General features: G+C 42.7%; 1 protein-coding gene across 1 annotated transcript in view; it reads right to left on the reverse strand.

Annotated features, from left to right (window-relative positions):
• The window catches only part of MARCHF6 (membrane associated ring-CH-type finger 6), a 110,069-nt gene that overhangs the window by 33,696 nt on the left and 55,482 nt on the right, over nt 1–20,891 (reverse strand). The window contains exons 19-22 of the mRNA XM_056862930.1: nt 19,192–19,393; nt 9,237–9,306; nt 1,313–1,494; nt 434–568 (exon numbers count right to left, since the gene is read on the reverse strand). Coding sequence (XP_056718908.1) covers nt 434–568; nt 1,313–1,494; nt 9,237–9,306; nt 19,192–19,393 — 589 coding nt within the window. The remainder of the gene's footprint in view (nt 1–433; nt 569–1,312; nt 1,495–9,236; nt 9,307–19,191; nt 19,394–20,891) is intronic.

Below are 20,891 nucleotides of genomic sequence, written 5' to 3' on the forward strand. Positions count from 1 at the left end.
GTTTTCTGGCGCCTGCTAAGTTTTTTTTAGGAAGTGGGTGGGGTGAGGTAGGGCTTTTGCTCAGCAAGGTTCTGACTGGCTGTGCAGATTTTTTAAAATGGGGTGGAAGCTACCGCCAAAGCAACAGCACAAGGATCTACTCTGTGTACTGAAGCTAAGCTGTGGCAATCATTTTGTGGCTGGCTCCACCTCCTGCAGCAGCCATTTCATTGCTGTATCCAGCATGCCATGTCAGAATTCCAAATGTGTCCACAGGCTCAAAAAGGTTGGGACCCCTGCTTTAGAAATATAATCCTATACATTGCTCAAGATGCCTTCAGTTACAAGGATGCCCACAGGACGCTGATTATCTGAACAGATGACACGAGCCAGCCGTTGCTGTGTGGCTTAGAAGGCCAATGACCTGAGACAAATGAAGAAGTATGTAGCTGACCTGCCAAGGGTAGAACAAAGGTGTCTGATCCAAGGGAACCCTCAAAGGAGCAACAATAACCAGCTCAAAGAGAAGTCCGAGCAAAAGTGGAACGACGCCGGCCAGCAATATCGCAACTATCAACGTCTTCATGATCTAAAAAAGGGGGGGGGAGAGAGGAAGTTTAAATTCTTCACACTGCCATAATAGGTAAGCCCTTTGTGTCTACACTCTTCCAGGATTGAAATTAAAGGGGAAAGCAAGGGACGTAAACATAATGTCAAAATACTGCTACACAGGCCCAGACATGGAAGGATCCAATGGATCTCCTACAGCCCTAAGTCCCCAAATAAGACCTCTTTCACAACAGGAGCCAGCTCAAAGGGAGTCACAGAGTACCAGACTCTCAAGCAGGAGGCAGCCCCTCCCTCTTAATGGGTCGTTTTAATTAAGGCTTCACTGGAAGCACAGTTCACCACAGCTCAGAACAGGGGCACATTCTCCATGGCAGGGCTTTCTTCTGGAATAAAAGGAGGGTGGGCTTCCAAATATTTGCTGAGTGAGTTCAACATTAAGTAACTTCTTCCAGATTCCACGCTTCTGGATTAGAGCTCGAAAGACACTAGTTCCAAACAGGTTCAAGACCTGATATCCCTCCTAAAAGTGAACCCCCAGCTCTGGTCTTTCCTTTCCTTCCTACTTTCTTGCTCATATTTGGAGAATATTTCCAGACTCTGGGGAAAGCTTTCTTTTTAATTGACCTCCTGAATTCTTTCATTTTGCCACAGGAATAGAATAGGGGAGGAAATGATGTGACATGAGTCACTAGATTAATGTTCTCTACATATCTGGCAAAGGCTTTTCTCAAACTTCGGCAGCACAATTTCCCCAACAACTTACCATGAGGGACCATTCCTTAACTTTCTGAAAAATTACTTGGCGACCTTGTGGCATCCAAGCGACGAGCACAGTCACTGCTCGAATGGTCAGCCAGCAGACGTACAGCCCACAAGCGGCTGTGTACAGTTCATGGATTTTGGCAGTCCCTGTCCAAAAAGACATCAGCCAACGGCCTGCAAAAACTAAAAACAGAAAAGTTTAGTGAGTGTGTTTTGTGAAATGATGTAAACCAGAAACCATGGAGAATAAGCTGAAGGGGACCATACACTTTTCTTGAATAGCTGCCCCTGTTCCCATCCGTAAAGAACATGATTGGCCACTTCGGAATGCAAATTTCAAAGCCATTTAGGATATGGCACAGCACCCCCCCCCCAAAAAAAAAAGATTCAAAGGGACAGCACAAGTCCTTAGTGTGAGCCTCAGCAGCACTCTGAATCCCAGCCTGTAATTCCAAAGCAACTGATTTCGTTTTACTCCTGGCATTAAAGAAAAACAGAGTTTCACTTACCTGTAACTGTTGTTCATCTGGTGGTCTTCTATGCAGGCACACATTGGGACTGCGCAGGAGCAGTCCAGCCATGGATAAGATTTGTCAGCTTCTAGCAAAATCAAAAGTGAGAGTGCTCCCTTCCCCTTGGGGCATGCAGCCTTCCCGCCCAAACAGTCACATGACCCAGGGGGAGGGAGCACTCTCCCCTCCAGTTCTCCCACCTGCTGCCACGGAATCACAGCGGGGAAGGAGGGAGGGATGTGTGCCTGCATAGAAGACCACCAGATGAACAACAGTTACAGGTAAGTGAAACTCTTGTTTTTCGTCTGTGTGGCTTCTATGCAGTCCCACATTGGGAGAATAGCGAGCTCGCTTACCAGGATGGTGGGTGTGGGACATTCACCGAAATAGCGATTGCAACATGGCACGTCCCACTGCTGCCTCTCTGGCGGAAACCATGTCGATGGTGTAATGCTTCATGAATGTGGAGGGCGTGGACCAGGTGGCAGCTCTACAGATGTCCTGAAGATCGACTCTGGAAGAAAATGCGACTGATGCCGCATACGCTCTGGTCGAATGAGCCTTAATCATGGATGGACACTCTTTATGGGCAAGGTCGTAGGCCAATTTGATAGTCGAAGTTATCCACCTAGAAAGGGTCTGCGGGGAGGCCCGATGCCCTTTACGGTGGCCACCAAAAAACACGAATAGATTGTCGTCTATTCTGAAACTTGATGTTCTTTTTACGTAAAAAAGGAGCGCCCTTTGTACGTCCAGGGAGTGCAATGCTTTATCAGCATTAGAGGATGGATCGGGAAAAATACCGGTAGGACTATGTCTTGGGAAAGGTGAAAGGATGAGATAACTTTGGGCAAAAAGGAAATCTTGGGTTTTAACACCACTCTATCCGAATGAAATTTAGTGAACGATGGGAAGTGGGAAAGGGCCGAGAAGTCGCTGACTCTTCTAGCCGAGGGAATGGCGACCAGAAAGGCTGCTTTAAATGAGAGCAAGGAGAGCTCACAGGTGGCCAAGGGTTCAAAGGGAGGTCTCATGAGTTGAGATAACACTAGAGAGACTCTACTGAGGAACGGGAGGAGCCACGGGGGGATACAGGTTGGTAAGGCCCTTTAGAAATTTTTTTGACAACAGATGTGAAAAAACTGAAAATGAGTCAATGTTCAAGGGAAATGCTGAAATTGCAGCTAAATGAACTTTAATCGAAGAATTAGATAGTCCAACATCTTTGAGGGAAAGTAAATAATCAAAAACCCACGACAGGGGGCACAACTGGAGAAAGAGCTTTATCAGCGGTCCACATGGAAAACCGCTTCCACTTAGCGTCATAGGAACGACGGGTCGATGATTTGAGGGAGTGTAACAAAACCCTAGCCACTCTGTCAGACCACTGACCTAAGCCCGTATCCTCCATGCCGCTAGCTGGATGTTGGGAGGGGAGTGAGAGGGATTCTTGGGAAGCAGGATGTATTCCCCGTGAGCCAGAGACATGAGTACTGCAAACCACAACCTCTTGGGCCAGAAGGGGGTGACAACGATGGCATCGGTCTTGTCCCGTTTCAGTTTGACCAGTACCTTGTGGAGTAGAGGAAATGGCGGGAATAGGTAGAACAGGGTCCCATTCCAGACTGTTTGAAAGGAGTCTCCCAATGAGCCTGGGCTCGCCCCTGCCCTTGAGTAAAACTGTGGACACACTGAATTGAGATGTGTGGCAAACAGGTCTATTTGAGGGTTGCCCCACAGTGTGAAAAGGTGTCGAAGACACTGGGCATCTACAGTGAGTTCGTGAGCCTCATTTGGATGACAACTTAGGGTGTCGGTGAGCGTGTTGTTGGTGCCGGAAATGTGAATTACGACTTGCGTGATGTCGTGAGCTATGGCCCATTCCCATGGTCTCCTTGCAGAGCAAAATGGACCCTGTGCCGTCCTGCTTGTTGATGTAGTACTGGGCGGTGGAGCTGTCCGTAGCGACCTGAATGTGATGGCCTTCCAGGTGTCCTGCAAATGAAGACAAAGCAAGCCTGATAGCGCGAAGCTCAAGGAGATTAATGTGTAATTTGGACTCAAGAACAGACCATGTGCCATGGGCTCGAAGGTTGCGACAGTGCGCTCCCCATCCTAAGAGGGAAGCGTGAGTGAAAAGGTGTACCTGAGGGGAAGGGCGATGGAATGGGATGCCTGTAAGGATGTTAGTGTCAAGTGACCAAGTGAGAGAAGCTATTACATATCTAGGAATAGATAACCGTTTGTATTGTGGGTCTACATTGAGCTTAAACGCCTGGAGAAACCAGTTTTGGAGGGGGCGCATTTGTAGACGTGCAAACTCCACCACAGCCGTGGTAGAGGCCATGAGGCCCAACAGCTTTTGGATTGTGTGAGCCATCTGAAACCTGTTCCTAGTGAACTGAGACACCATTTTCTGGATGGCCAGGGATCTTTGTTCTGGGAGGAATGCCCTGGCTTGTTTGGCATCTAAATGTGCCCCAATGAAATCTTGAACCTGTGAAGGGACTAATCGTGATTTGGTGTGATTGACCATGAGGCTCAAACTATCAAGGACCGAAAGGATCAGATCTACCTGTGTGACCAGGCCTTGCTGTGAAGTGCCCACTACCAGCCAGTCGTCTAGGTAGGGAAAAATGACGCATCCCCTTAGGGCAAGGTGCGCCACTATGACTGATTGGCACTTGGTGAAAGTCCTGGGGCCGTAGATAGATCGCAGGGTAAAACAGCATATTCAAAGTGTTTTCCATTGCATTCGAAGCGTAGGTAAAATCGACATTCAGTGTGGATCGCAATGTGAAAGTATGCATCACAAAGATCTAATACCACAAACCACATACGCTCGTCTAAAAGGGGAACTACCTCAGGGAGCGAAAGCATACGGAATTTCCTGGTTTTTACAAACTCATCGACTCCCTAGAGATCCAGTATAGGACGTCCCACCCTTTTTTTTGTCGACAAGAAAGAAGTAATACCCGCATGCCTGATCATGAGACGGAACCTCTGAAATAGCCCCCTTGGATAGGAGGTTATGTATCTCCTGTACAAGTAGGTCAGGGGCAGGCGAGGTAAAGCACACCGGGGCTCGATATGGAGGCAGTGTTTCAAATTCTATAAAGTATCCAACCTTTATTACTTTCAGAACCCAAACATCGTCGGTGATTGCAAACCAAACATCATAAAATGCAGACAAACGGTCTGTAAAGCAAACAGGAACCTCTAGTCACGCCTGTTTAGGCTTATTGGGAGGGCCAGGAGACATCCTGGGGCCCTTACGGGGCCTAAGCCTATTTGGAAATTTTCTGTCCTGTTGGACATTAGGGAAGGAGGAACGGAAGTGGGTTTGCTGGTGGAAAGCACCCTGGAACCTGTAGAGGCGGGAAGCCTGATTGGCTTGTCGGCCAAAATATCTGTGCTTAAAGACAGGTACATGAGGTGTGATACCCAGGGACTTAGCATTTGTTTTGTTTTTCTTTAGGTGGTTGAGGAAGGTGTCAGTTTGATCACTAAGAAGTGAGGTACCCTCGAAGGGCAAATCCTCGATCCATGACCTAGTGTCATATGGTAGGGCAGACTGTCTGAGCCATGCATGCCTTCTAATGACTATGGAGGAGGCAATGGACTTACTAGATGAATCAGAAACATGGCGTGACGCCGTGAGTTGCTGTCTAGTGAGAGTCATTCCCTCATTCTGTATGGCCTTGGCCGAAGGCCTCCTCTGGTAGGACAGAGATCTGTGGGGAGATCCGGTCCCAAAGGGCATATTAATACCTGGCCATAACGGCCAGGAAACTGGATATGCAAAGGCCGACTGCGCTTGACGCACAGACCTTCCTGGCTAAGGCATCAAGCTTTCGCCCTTCCCTATCCTGAGGGGAGGAGTGTGCCCCTGACCTGTATTTACCGGGCAACGCCTCAACCACTACGGAGTTGGGGGGGGGGTGTTGATATAAGAATTCTCCACCTTCCTTGCGAATCTTGTAGAGATTCTCCACCCTTTTAGAGGAGGGGACTGAAGCAGGTTTAGCCCAATTAGTATGAGCCACCTCTAAGATGCTCTTTATCATGGGAAGGGCTACAGGCCCAGAATCAGGGGAATGGAGGATATCCATAATAGGATCAATAGGACCAGAGTCGTCAGGTCTGAAATCAATATTGAGGGCTTTTGCCATGCAGATAAATTGTTCCACGTACATATGGACATTCCCCATAGGGGAAACTGGTTTTGTGTCCCCCACAGTGTCCTCGGGAGAGGCCAATGAGGTGCAGGATTCCCCGTCCGAGTCCTGGGACATAGCCACATCAACCTCTAAATGATCAATGTCTCTTGACATTGAAGGAGATCTAGACGGAGCGACTTCCCGATGTGACTCTTGCCTTGGTCGTTCTTGCTCTCAAAGAGTGTCGGGTTTCCTCACGATGTCGAGACAGACAGCGTCGAGAGTCATAGCTTGATGAATGACAGTGCCAACGATGAGATGGTGATCGGGTGTCTCGATGGTCGTGCCAGCGTCTACAAGACCTCTCCGAAGACGAGCAGCTACGTGACCATCGGCTGCGGCGATGGCCTGATGTCGACTCCGAGCGCAATGACGGCGTGGTAGAGTGTCGGCACCGAGAGTGTCGACACCGAGGTGGAGTAGATCGACGCCGAGAGTAGGAGCGGCGTCGAGAGACGGATTGGCACCGAGAAGAGTGTCGGTGCAGATGGCTAACCGGGCTTCAGGAGCTGTAAGATTGACTTCGATGGACGGACAGGCGGTGGGATGTGGATCGACTCCAATGAATGGAAGGCCGATGGGATCTGGATCGACTGCGATCGACGGACAGGCGATGGGATCGAGATCGACTTTGGTGGACAGACGAGCGGTGGGATCTGGATCGACATCGATGGGAAGAAGCACGATTCCGTGATCGGTGTCAGGAGTCTCGATCGGGGTCGAGTTGGTGCTGAGTTGACCCCTGCTTCGATACCGCAGGACTCTTAGCGGTCGAAGTGTGTCGAGAGCCTTGGCGTGTTTCACCAGGGGGTTGCATAGTATCACCGCCACCTTGGCCCACTGTGACCGCAGACCCATATCCAGTCTCAATGCAGAGATATGAAGGGGATTTCTCCGGCAGTAAAGGCACATCCTTCTACAGATGAAGGAGATGCTGGCTGAAGAGCTCTTTCTCTTCCTGGGCCCTGCTCGGGATAGGAGCCGAGCGGGTAGCCAGGGAATGAGGAGGCGAGTCCTCGATAGTGATCGACTGCCGTCCTGCAACGTTGGAGGCAAGAGACGCCAAAGGATGAGGCGACTTAGCCGGGGATCGGTGCCGAGGCGACCTCGAACGAGATTGGCGCCAAGAAGAACCGCGGCTGTGGTTATCTTGCGACTCTGGGGCGATGAACTTAGCCGGTTTAATAACTTGTGAGGTAGGAGCCTTGGTAGATTTGTCCCGTTTGGACGTCCCTCCCGCACCCCGGCGAGGATTTTTTGTCGAGGGGCCTGGATCATCTACCTGACCTTCAGGATCTGGGAACATTTGGACGGGCCTGCTCCTGGGTCTGGGCAGAGAGACTCCTTGTAGAGATGAGAGAGTAGACGAGACGAGCGACCTTTCAAGGCTTCGTCGTGAGTTTGGCGCAACTTTTGCAAGTGGAAGAAATATGACCTTCTCCCAGACAAAGAAGACAATCTTGATGAGTGTCTGTCTTCGCCATTTTCGTACTGCATGTACAACAGTTTTTGAAAAGAGGAGCCTTTTTAGACTCCATTGCTAGAGCAGAAGCTAAACAGGTTCTCTCTCTGTGACGGCAGAAAGAGAACTGGAGGGGAGAGTGCTCCCTCCCCCTGGGTCATGTGACCGTTTGGGCGGGAAGGCTGCATGCCCCGAGGGGAGGGGAGCACTCTCACTTTCGATTTTGCTAGAAGCTGACAAATCAAATTAAATCAAATGAAATTAAATCAAAAGGGTTTCCGTCTAGACATTAGGAAGAATTTTCTAACAGTTAGAGCGGTTCCTCAGTGGAACAGGCTTCCTCGGGAGGTGGTAAGTGCTCCTTCCCTGGAAGTTTTTAAGCAGAGGCTAGATGGCCATCCGCCAGCAATGCTGATTCTGTGACCTTCGGCAGATCATGAGAGGGAGGGCACCTTGGCAATCTTCTGGGCATGGAGTAGGGATCACTGGGTGTGTGTGGGGGAGGTAGTTGTGAATTTCCTGCATTGTGAAGGGCGGGACTAGATGACCATGGTGGTCCCTTACAACTCTTATGATTCTATGATTCTCCTGCATTAAGTAACACTATAGATGTTGCCAGTTTCTGTTCAAAATAATTCTAATAGTGCAAAGCTACTCCAAAGCTACTTTAATCTAAGTCCAAGGATTTAATCAGGCACTTTGTCTGGTGTAGCTTTGTATAGGATTGTGCTGTAATTCTGCAGCTGAGTGCCCTAGCTACTCCAAGACAACACGGCCAGTTGACATAGGGTGAACAGTAAGAAGAAGGTCTAAAATTTGCTCTCATTTTCTAGAGTTCAAAGATACCAGATTCAGAATTCTCTCGATTTGTGGACAGAAAATGTCAACAGGAGTATTTAAAATAAACCAGAACAGCAGTAAGTTATATGCATGGCAGAGGTACAGAACTGATAAAATGGCACACTGTAATGATCATCTATTTATTTGATTATTTTAGACTAATAGACTGGATCCTATTCCTATGCAAAATGGATTTCCATCAGCAGATAGAAAATATCTCTGCCTACCTACGCCTCCTGCTGTCTGAAGTGTCCCCACCATGCTACTTCTGGGGGACAGGAGACCCCCCCCCTAGGAACAACATAAGGAGGAGAATCAGTGAAAATCACTCCCCCCTTCTGCCAAGAGAAGTTTTCTACTGGATCCAACACTTAAGATTTAGGACTCCACGTATTTACACAACCCAACTGTCTGCATGTTTATACAGAAGCAACACATTTGGAGTACAATATGGCTTATTGCTAATTAAGTGCATACACAATTTCAGCTTTAGATAACGAGCAGTTCCAACAACAACTCATCTTTGACCCTATCATTGTCTGGAGATTGCAAGATGGCAAATACTTTGATCTCCATTTAAAGGAATTCCTAAAAGCTTTGCGGTATCAATGGTATTTTAGAAAGCCACATACCAGCACTCCCAAAAATCAATATGAATTTGTGAGATGCCAAAAGGAAAATTGTTTTTATTTCACCTGAAATAAAATTGGGCTAGATATTGATTTATGAAAAGAGATTAGTGTTCAAAGTCAGCACAATAGAAGATGCAAAGTTTAAAAAAACAAAAACAAAGAATTTTCCTATTTTATCTTGTGCAGTTTAAGCAATTTAAGTAAAAACAAATGTGGGTGTTTTCATAAAAGAAGTAGCTTGCTAATTAGCAACTCATACCTGGTAATGTAAGGCAGATAAGACTTGCAATCAGTAGTGTTATACACATGAAAACGATCAACAGAAATATCTGCAATGCACAAAAACAAAGAGGAAGAATTAAGAGCTTTATACATACACAGGAAGAAAAAGCACGATGAACTCGACCATTCAAAAAGCAATTATATTTCTGTTTCAAATCATAGGATACATATTTGTGTAATATGTTTTGTGCATTAGAAGCTACTGATGACCATTTTACTTAGAACTATGGAAATCCTGATATCTGAGGAAGTATATTAAAAGTTTCTGACTATGAGGGCCAAATTCTGAAATATTTCACTTTTCACACTAAAAACATGGCTACTGAACCCTTAGACCTGGTCCACACAAGCAACATGGTGAGTTGTTGGTGACAGGGATCCCAAGGCTACATTGTCAGTGGCAAGATTTGTTTCAGTCCTTACATCCCTCAAACATTAGACATATGCTGCTCAAGATGAATGGATCAAGGAGCTTCTAAGGGATAAAGGTAAAGGAAAGGTGAGGTGTTGGCATTCCAAGGTGACGGAACACCTTGGGTTCTGACACCAACTGGACTCAGCCTCACTCCCCAAACTCATACCTCTCTGGATTTATAGCTGGATTACTTGCTTGGTTTCTTCTTGTCCCCAGCATAGAAGGGATAGGTAACACTTCCATCTTCCATCCACTTATTTCTTGTCTCCTATTCTCAATAACGTACCTTTTATCTGTCCCCGTCTTAAGTTTTCCATTTCCTCCCTTCACCCTGCAGCTTCTACCTTGGAAAACTACAGTCTTTCTCCATAGTGGAGACCAAAGCAGCTTACATCAGCCTCTTTCCTCCTTTTCATGTGCACAACAACTGTGTGAGATAGGTTAGGCTGAAAGATGTGACTGGTTCAAAATCAACCAGGGAGCTTCGACAGCAAGATGGGGATTTGAACCTGGGTCTCCCAGGCCCTACTCTGAAGCTCTATCTGGTACACAACACTGGCCTTCATAGGGGGCTGCTGTGGAACAGTCGCCAGCAGCCAGGCCTAGTTGAGTCATGCAAGTCTGGTGGTATCAAAGTCACAGAGAGGATGATGCCAGGCCCAGGCCCGGAGATCGCCCAGAATTATAACGGGGCTACAGGCTCTCCTTTTATCATTTTCAACATTTTCAAACTCCCCAATGTTTTGTATTTTTTTTTTAGATTTCAGATTTTTCTGCAAGCCTGGGGCCCTTTTCAGGGGGGTGCTCTTGCTTTTCATTCACATTCCTTTTATTAATTTTAGTCCTTGTGAGTAGTTATTTTATTTTGTTATACCTGATTCATAAATACTCCTTGGGGGTTGTTCAAATTATTTGTGAGACCTTCAAGTCCCCCCCCCTTCTCTTTAATTATAATTATCTTGGTTGTTTCAACCTTGAAGCAACAGGAAGAATTTACCATGCTGAACCTATCTTATACTAAAAGGTATTTTGGTTAATCCCTCAGCTCAAGTTTACCGTATTTAATTTAATTTTATCTTTTATATATTATTTGATTCGGTTTGAGCAACAGGGAAGAGAGAAAAAGAGAATAGGTGGGGAGTAGTCAGCCTGATTAGCATGACCCAGCTGTGTACTAAAACTACTCAGATGCTAGTGTCTATGTATTTGTATAATGAAAAAAGTAAAATCTTACAACAAAGACTGTTACCATATAGGGAACAAGAAATGCCCGATGTTCAAGCTGGATTCAGAAAAGGAGGAGGCACTAGAGATCATATTGCAAATTTGCAGTGGTTACTGGAGCATACGAGAGAATTTCAGAAGAAAATCAGCTTGTGTGCAAAGCTTTTAACTACCTGGATCATGAAAGGCTATGGCTGGTTTTAAATGAAATGGTGTGCCACAGCATCTGATTGTTTTCATGTGCAATCTGTATCCTGTATCTGTTAGGACAGAATATGGAGAAACAGAATGATTTCAGACGGGCAAAGGTGTTAGACAAGGATGTATTTTATCTCCCCATCTTTTCAATCCATGTGCAGAAAACAGCATAAGGAAGACTGAATTAGATTTAGATGAAGATGGAGTGAAAATGGGGCGGGGGGAAGGAACATGAACAATTTGAGATACGGCAATGATATCACATTACTGGCAGAAAATAGCAAAGACTTGAAACGACTACTGGTAAAAGTTAAAGCGGAAAGCACCAAAGTAAGATTACAGCTGAAAATTAAGAAGACAAAAGTAATGGCTACTGGGGAATTACTCAACTTTAAGACTGACAATGAGGAAATAGAAATTGTTCAAGACTTGTATTCCTTGGCTCCATCATCAACCGAAAAAGAGACTGCAACCAAGAAATCAGAAGGAGATTGAGACTGGGAAGAGCAGCCATGAAGGAGCTAGAAAAGTTTTTTAAGTGTTAAGGAGGTATCACTGGCCACCAAGATCAAGTTAATTCATGCCATTGTCTTTCCCCATTACTATGTATGAGTGTGAAAGTTGGACAATGAAGAAAGCTGACAGGAAGAAAGTAGATTCCTTTGAGATTCCTGTGTCTTCTTCATATAGGACTTTGGGTTCCTACTGAGGTATAAATACTACATTACTGGGGTGTAAATGAACTAAATGAATAACAAGTAAAGGCATCCATAATAGCTCCTGAGAATAAAGACAGTCTTAATTGGCACAAATTTGTTTGGGGAAGACATTCTATACATGGGGCACCATTGCCAATGAAAAGATTCTCTTTATGGTCACCACCCCCAATTTCAAATGGCAGGAGAATGTACAAAACTTCCTTCAATGCAGATTACTGGGGGGGGGGGAGTTCATATGGGAGAAGGTGGTCCTTTTACTGTGGTCCCAAAGCATTTAGGACTTTAAAGGTAAACACCAGCACCATGAACTAAGATCTGAAAAATACCAGCAGCAAACGCAGATCTTTTACTACTAGCATGATATGATCAACTTGGCTACTTCAGTAATTTAGCTGCCATACGGAACTGGCTGACGTTTCTACAGTTTTTAATGATATTGTGCCCCAATGCAGTTATGTAGCCTAGCCTTCATGTTACACGGCCAGGCAATCTCTGTCTAGGAGAGGCTGCAGCAAGTACATTGGTCCATGATAGGAAAAGCTCCTCGGGCCACAGATGCTATCCCCCCTCCCCCGCCTTTGAGCTGCAAGCCTACTCTAAGGTCAAACATAATCCCAGTGCAGTGAATTCCACCTCACAGAACCACCTCCCAACAGAAACGCCACCTTATCTGGACTGAGGCTCAACTTATTGTCTCCTAGACCTGCATCAACCACCAAGAAAAAAACCCTCACCGTGGAAGTGACTTAATAAATTTCCCAAGACGGCAATCACATCATAAACAAATGTCACACAATCTTTTAAGCAATTTTTCTGTCCGTGTTCCTTTGCATTATATATCAACATAGCACTGATTATTCAGAAATGGCCAAGGGGGGGCATGTCAAAGGAATCAGAACCAAGGACGTGGAAAAATGAAGAGTGGGCTTTAAATATCCACAAACACACTGTCTTAGTCTTTAACTATTTCCGGAACCCAATGCAACCATGATGCGCATTAACCAACATTTAAGAATCCAGATCACATCAAATTTTTAATACGGCATACGCCAATAACAATACATAGATTTAAAATAAAAGCAATAGAAGCACTTAAATATGTCAGAATTAAAACAGTTCCTATCTTAAAATCTTAATTTAAAATCTTAAAATAAAACATTAATTGTGACACTTTAAAATTTGGCATTCTTAATTGTATTCAACCTTTGATCACTGTGTGTGTAAAGTGCCGTCAAGTCACAGGCGACTTATGGCGACCCCTTTTGGGGGTTTTCATGGCAAGAGACTAACAGAGGTGGTTTGCCAGTGCCTTCCTCTGCACAGCAACCCTGGTGTTCCTTGGTGGTCTCACATCCAAATACTAACCAGGGCTGACCCTGCTTAGCTTCTGAGATCTGATGAGATCAGGCTAGCCTGGGCCATCCAGGTCAGGGCATTTGATCACTATTGAACAAAATTTGAATACGTGCTTTAACCTCTGAGAGTTCACTTCCCATAAAAGGTTCTTAATTCTTTCTTCTTCGGATCTGCCTGCAGTTTTACTAAGGAGGGGGGAAATCAACGTAAGGCGATCCTCCTCATAAAAGGTGCACCTAAACAGGACATGCCCTACAGTCTTAGTTTCATCTGATTTGCACGCGAACCCCCATTCGGTTCTTGGTAGCTTCTTATACCTTCCTTCCAAAACTGCTGAAGGCAAGACAGAGCATCTCGCAAGTGTAAAAGCTATCCTTTGCTTATTTAGCTCTAAATAGGACAGATATTCTGCTGGTGCTAAAATATATCTATTTCTGACTAGGGCCAGGAGGGCCGGGGAACTCATAAGCTCTAATTGTCGTTCCGTATCGTAGACCCTTTCCCTGATTGTCTGCCTTGCCTGCTCTTTATTTAGCTCCATCAAGGATTGAGGAGAAAAGCCAAGACCCCTAATTCTTTTTTCGGTCTGCATCCACCATCTAGATTTAACATTATCATATATAAGTAGCGGCAGAAGCCCTTCTGTTGTCCCATGTACCTTTAAAAAGGTGAACGTCCCCTGTGCAAGCACCGGGTGATTCCTGACCTATGGGGTGACGTCACATCCTGATGTTTCCAAGGCAGACTTTTGTTTTGCGGGGTGGTTTGCCAGTGCCTTCCCCAGTCATCTTCCCTTTACCCCCATCAAGCTGGGTACTCATTTTACCAACCTCGGAAGGATGGAAGGCTGAGTCAACCTTGAGCCGGCTACCTGAAACCGACTTCCGTCGGGATCGAACTCAGGTCGTGAGCAGAGCTTTTGACTGCAATACTGCAGCTTAACACTCTGCGCCATGGGGCTCCTCCATGTACCTTTAGCCAAAAATAAATTGAACTAAGGGCAATTCTGGCCTCTATCTTTAGTATACCTGTCTCTAATCGTATCCAGGAATTTGACACGCAATGTGGCACTTGTAAAACCGCCCTAAGGAACTTGGACTGAACTTACTCTAATGGTACGTAACTAGATGGAGACGAACCCAGCATTGCCCCATATTGCTTCTGACTAATTGACTTAGCCTGAAAAAGTTTTAGAGCCGCCGGAGTGTAGAAGGCTCTTTTTGTCCAAAAGAATTTTAGTATGTTATAAGATGATCTCTCTGCAAGAATCGCAACCTGTTTGTGGTGCTCCACTCATAATCCATTCTCCTGGAAGGTCACTCCCAGATATCTAGATGTCTTGACCTGTTCGATTCTTTTCCCATCTAAAGCCCAGGCTTCCCTTCTTCGATGGCTCCCATACGCCCTGCCACTTTGGTTTTCCTCTCATTTATTGTAAGTGATTCCTTGGTGCAACAGACAGCCAGGGTCGCCAGTGCTCTTTTTATCCCAACAGGGGACATCTGCATAAAGTAAAACCGGAATACTTTGCCTCGCTATTTTAGGAGGATGAAATTCCTCAGAGTTCAGGTAACTGGCTAGGTTATTGATGTAATAAGAAAACAGCAAGGGGGCAAGTAGACAGCCCTGTCTGACTCCCTTAGAGGTTTTAATTGGTTCTGTAAGGCTCCCGTTTCTATTACACCTTACTCTAATTGCTGTCTGCGAATGTAATGCCCATATTAAAAAAAGTAGCCTCTTTATCTATAGAAGATTCTTCCAGCTTGTCCCATAACCAGGGCCTTGAAATTGAGTCAAAGGCGGTCCTAAAGTCTACGAAAGTGGCATAAAGCGAAGACAGTTTTTTAGAACTGTATTTTTCTATTAGATGTTGGAGAATTATACAGTGATCCATTGCTCCTCTACCTTCCCTGAAACCTGCCTGGGCTTGTACAATGATCTTCTCCTGATCAAGCCACATTGCAAACTTGTCCAAAAAATGTCTTGCGTAAATCTTACCAATAATGCTTAATAAACGAATTGAGCTGTAATTTCTGGGATTGTCTCTCTTCCCCTTCTTAAAGAAAGGAACCACCACCGCCCTTGCCCAGGCTTTTGGAATATGAACAGAGCTGCCAAAAAAGGGACCCACCATTCTTCATGTTTTTTAAGAAATTCGGGGGGAATCCCCGAATGCACCTAACATTAATCAAAAGCATTCTATGACAAACTAGCAACGTTACTAGCTGAATATGCTACAGAAAAAATGATATGGATGGGGGATTTTAATGGAGTAATGGTACCTAAGATAGATAGGTCTGGGAAAAAGCAAAAAGCGAAGGTAAATTACCGGGGGGTTTTGATGCTCTTATAGATCAATGGGATATGTTTGATGTCTGGAGATTAACAAATGGTAATAAGAAGGGATATACTTTTTTTTCACAGAGGCATCTTACACATTCCAGGATAGACATGTTATGGCTTTCGAAAGGTTTGATAGGTAGATCAGAAAACTCAGAGATTTTGCCTAAGGTGTTATCAGATCATAATGCGGTATCAGTAAAAATTAAAATAGGAGATAGAGGATATAAACCCTGGATAATTAATGATTTTCTTTTAAAAAATATTAAAATAGTGGATAAATTGAAGGTGGATGTACAGAATTATTTTAATGAAAATACAGGTAAGGGTACCCGGGAAGATATAGTTTGGGATGCCGATAAGGCAGTAATTAGAGGACTATTAATTCAACAAAATACAAGATGGTATAAGGAAAGGGAGACAAAGAAAAAACATATATTAGATGAAATAAAACAAGGGGAACGACAGCTTAGTAGATTGCAGGATAAAATATCTAAACAGGAACAGCTTGATAAGATTAGAAAGTGGCAACATCAATATGAATTTTTAATTGCGGAAGAAATCGAACGGAAAGTTATGTATAATAAACAAAGATTTTTTGAACATGCTAACAAACCGGGTAAAATGCTAGCATGGCAACGTAAACATAAAGATAAAAAAGTACCAATAACTCAAATTAAAAGGAAGGGCAAGATAACAAGAGTTAAAGATGAGATAATATAAACATTTGTGGAATTTTACACAAATTTATATAGAAAAAATGTAGTTTCAGAGATAGATATGGATGTATATCTCACTAAATGGGATTGGGGAAAAATAACACAGGAAAATAAAGAATTGCTGGATTCTCCAGTAACTAAAGAAGAATTAGAAGAAGCAATAAGTAAAAGTAAACTAAATAAATCCCCAGGACCAGACGGATTTACCGCATCTTATTACAAAGTATTTAAAGACCAGTTAATTCCCTATTTAATGGAGGTGATGAATTTAGGATTGACAAAGGGTATTATCCCTCAAACATGGAAACAAGCAAACATAGTACTAATACCAAAGGCAAATTCTGATATATCGGAAGTTAAAAATTATAGACCGATTTCATTACTAAATACTGATTATAAACTATTTGTTGCAATTTTAGCTACTAGACTGAAAAGGGTATTAAATCAATTAATACATGAAGACCAAGCAGGATTTTTACCAGGAAGATTGATCAGTCAGAATGTAAGGGTGGTAATAGTTTTAGAATATGCGGAACAAGATACAACCCCGATAGCTATGATATTTTTGGACGCGGAAAAAGCATTTGATAATGTAAATTGGCAGTTTATGATCAAGGTATTAGAGTTTTTGGATTTTGGTGAGAATTTTAAAATTGCTATAAAAAGTGTATATACTCAACAATCTGCCAATTTGATTATAAATGGATCATTATCACCGAAGATTGAAATTCAAAGGGGAACGAGACAGGAATGTCCTCTTTCCCCTTTGCTGTTTGTTTTAGTATTAGAATTGTTATTGAATAATCTTAGAAAAACTAATGAAGTAGTTGGTGTACGAATAGGGAGAAATCAATATAAAGTTAGAGCATATGCTGATGATTTAGTATGTTTTTTGATTGATCCGATTGAGCAAATTGACAGATGGAATAAAATTTTGGAGGTTTATGGAAAGCTTTCAGGTTTTAAAATTAATAAAACTAAAACTAAGATACTGGTTAAAAATATGACTCTCTCACAACAACAAATATTAATTAAAAAGATGGGATTTAATATAGAACATAAAGTCAAGTATTTAGGTATATGGATATCGAATAATAATCTTAATTTATTTCAATACAATTATGTAAATCAATGGCAACAGATAAAGAAAGATTTGAGAAGTTGGGAAAAAATGCCGTTATCATTGTGGGGAAGAATTTCAGTAATTAAAATGATGTTATTACCTAAAATGCTTTTTTTATTTCAAAATTTACCAATAGTGAAATGTGTTCAGATATTTGAAGATTGGAAGAAAGATATTTTGAGGTTTCTTTGGGGTAAAGAAAGACATAGGATTGCATATAATAATTTAATAGAGTTAAAAGAAACAGGAGGGTTGGGATTGCCGGATTCGAAAATGTATTATCAAGCAGCTTGTTTCACCTGGATAAAAAATTGGATTCTCGTAGAGAATCCGAAGTTATTAGAATTAGAAGGATTTAAACTGCGATTTGGGTGGCATGCATATTTATGGTATGAGAAGGAGAAAGTAAATAAAGAATTTAATTCCCATATTATTAGGAAAAAATTATTACTCCCGTGGAATAAATATAAAGGTTTTCTTGAAAGTAAAACTTCTGGTTGGATTAACCCCATTGAAGCATTTATGAGAAGAGGTGCACATTTAAATTTGGATTGTAATAAATATAGAGAAATGATAAAATATAAAGACGGGATATGGGTGTTGAAATCTCGAGAAGAACTTCAAATTAAAGATTGGTTTATGTACTATAAACTAAGGGATGTATTTAGTAAAGATAACAGGTTAGGTTTTAATCAAGCCAAATCTAAATTTGAGATTATATTATCAAAGGGTAATAAAGGATTGATAGGAAGGATTTATAAAGCATTTATAGAAATGAATTTAGAACAGGAAAGGATTAAACCAGTGATGGTGAAATGGATGAGGGATCTAGGTTACAATATAGATTTGGAGATATGGGAAAATTTGTGGAAAAAGGAATTTAAATTTACTATTACGAATGAAATAAGAGAAAATTTATATAAAATGTTTTATAGATGGTACATAACTCCAGTATTATTAAGTAAAATGAAAAAAGATGATAAAGCTCTTTGTTGGAAATGTGGAACAGATACAGGTACATTTATGCATGTTTGGTGGTTCTGCAAAAAAATTAGGAGGTTTTGGAGATTAGTTTTGAATGAAACTAATAATCTGATTAAACTAAAAATAAAAAAAGATTCCGCCTTTTGCTTATTGGGTATTCCAAAAAAAGTTTTAGATAAAGGTGACAGAGTCATATGTCAATACAGTTTTGCTGCAGCAAGAATTACAATTGCTAAAAAATGGAAGCAAATAAATAAACCTTCAATTAACGAGTGGAGAGAAAAACTATGAATGTATATGCGGATGGTCAAAATTACAGATTCTTTACATGGTAAAGATATGGATGAATTTAAACATACATGGTTAAAGGCCGCCGCATATTGGGATAAATTGGCAAAAATGGATTTTAAAGGTATAGTTAATGAATTATAGTTCAATGTGATTTTTAATTAATGATTATAATAATAAGTTTTTATATACTGTCATAACACTTCGCCGGAAGTCCAATGGTGAAGGGCACAATGGTGGGTGGTAGGGTTTAGGGGACTATAGGCTTTTCTAAAAGTAAAGATAGTAAACAATAATGTATTAGTAGCGTATTAGTGCTCTGTATATGTTTTTGTGTATTTTATGTTTTTTGTTGTTGTATTGGATTATGATTTTATTATTATTATTATTATTATTATTTTGTATGTTTCATTATAAAAGCAATAAAAAATTAAAAAAAGAAAGAAAGAAATTCGGGGGGAATCCCATCCTCGCCAGGCGCCTTCCCGTTCTTTAACCGCCTCATTTAAGAATCCAATGAGCTGTGCTATGTACAAAGGGGGGGGGGACATTTTAAAACCACCTACCCTGAGTGGAAATTTTAAAGGCTTCCGGTAAGGCTGGAACCCCACAGGTCCTCCTTGCTGCAGAATGGCTTGGTGGGCTGCGTGAAGACCTTCTCCCACGACTGGAATGGCATTATTATTGCGAGCAGGTTGGTTGTTAGGTTGTTGGTTGGCATTGTTTTCATTCTCTTCCTGGTCTCCGAGTAAGTAAGAATGCAGATCCCTGGAACAATATTTAAGAATGTATGAAAACTGCCTATGGTTTTTATGAACAAAGAACACAATCACATGCACAAACGTGGCCGGTGGCTAATATTGCACACTTCCCTCCCTCCCTGACATATGATTAAGGATTCCAGATCTGAAACAATCGCTGGACCCCACAACCCTGATGAATTGGAGCTGGTGTAATCCAGGATTCTAAACCTGGATTAAGCCATGATTAAGCCAGTATCTGGCTGCTCCAACTCCAATTCACAAGTGCACCTGCATTCAGAAGCCGGGGGGTGGGAAGAGCTGGGTTCAAACAGGAGGAACACGAGGCACAAGCATAGCAACATGCCCCACTCCCGTACACCGCAGCTCCACTGGAGATCATTGTGACACCTAAATGCAGCCTCAGATAGTGAAGACGCCACCTGGAACCCTCACAGTTGTGTCTCAAAGGCTCAGATTTTCATTCTGATATTTTAAAATATCTTGTCTGATATTTTAAAATATAATTCCTGACCCATGGGGGTGACGTCACATCCCGATGTTTCCTAGGCAGACTTTGCTTTTATGGGGTGGTTTGTCAGTGCCTTCCCCAGTCGTCTCCCCTTTACCCCCAGCTCTGCGCCACGGGGCTCCTATCTTCCTGTCTTTCCACTAGAAACGAAAAATTCCTGGAAATTTTGAAGCCATGGGAAAAAAACAAATTCTGGGGAAATTACTTACTGTCCTATCACACCTAAGCTAATGTACTGCTTTAACAACATAAAACAGCTTCATTTATAACGTACTTAGCATATAAAATTGCAACATTTGACATATTTATGGAATTTAAAAGTTATAAACGACTTGGTTTTTTATAAGCAAAACTGCAATTATACCCAATGCTTAAGATAAAACTGCAAGCTGATGCACCCTACGCTATCTTAGTACGTGTTCCTTAATTTTTGCTATCTGGTTAACGAGAGCTCGGTTCTCAAAGGAACTTGCAGAGTTTTCCTCTGAGGCTTTGGTGTGATTTCTGCCCCACCTTCTTCTGCTTTTTCCCCCCTCCAGCAAGGTAGGGCAGTAAGCTTCTTCTTATCCAATTTGTGGGTATATGTGCACAGTGGTTTGAGAGAGGCGAAAAGGTCAACCCACAAGGCTAACCATAAATCAGGTCAAAAGGACAACAAGAAGGTATGCAACAGCTGAAAAGCAATGAAAGCCCCACATGAAAATTAGCTACCTTTCTAGATACGGAAGTGTATTTAAGAGCTTTCTGCGTCTACAGCATGCCCACCTTGCCTTTAGATCACTGTATTGTTCTTTCTCACCTAGTTATTAAATATTCTAGAAAAACCAAGCTATATACAGCCTTCCTGGATCTGAAGGGAGCCTTTGATTCCATACCAAGAGATCTATAATAGGACAAATTAATTGGAATTAATATTGATAGGAGATTGCTTTTTCTTATTAGAAGGTTATATACCTCCACAAGTTGTCAAGTTAAGTGCACCCCATTGGCAAGC

The sequence above is a fragment of the Euleptes europaea genome, chromosome 17 (assembly GCF_029931775.1).
Source record: "Euleptes europaea isolate rEulEur1 chromosome 17, rEulEur1.hap1, whole genome shotgun sequence".
Lineage (NCBI taxonomy): Eukaryota > Metazoa > Chordata > Lepidosauria > Squamata > Sphaerodactylidae > Euleptes > Euleptes europaea.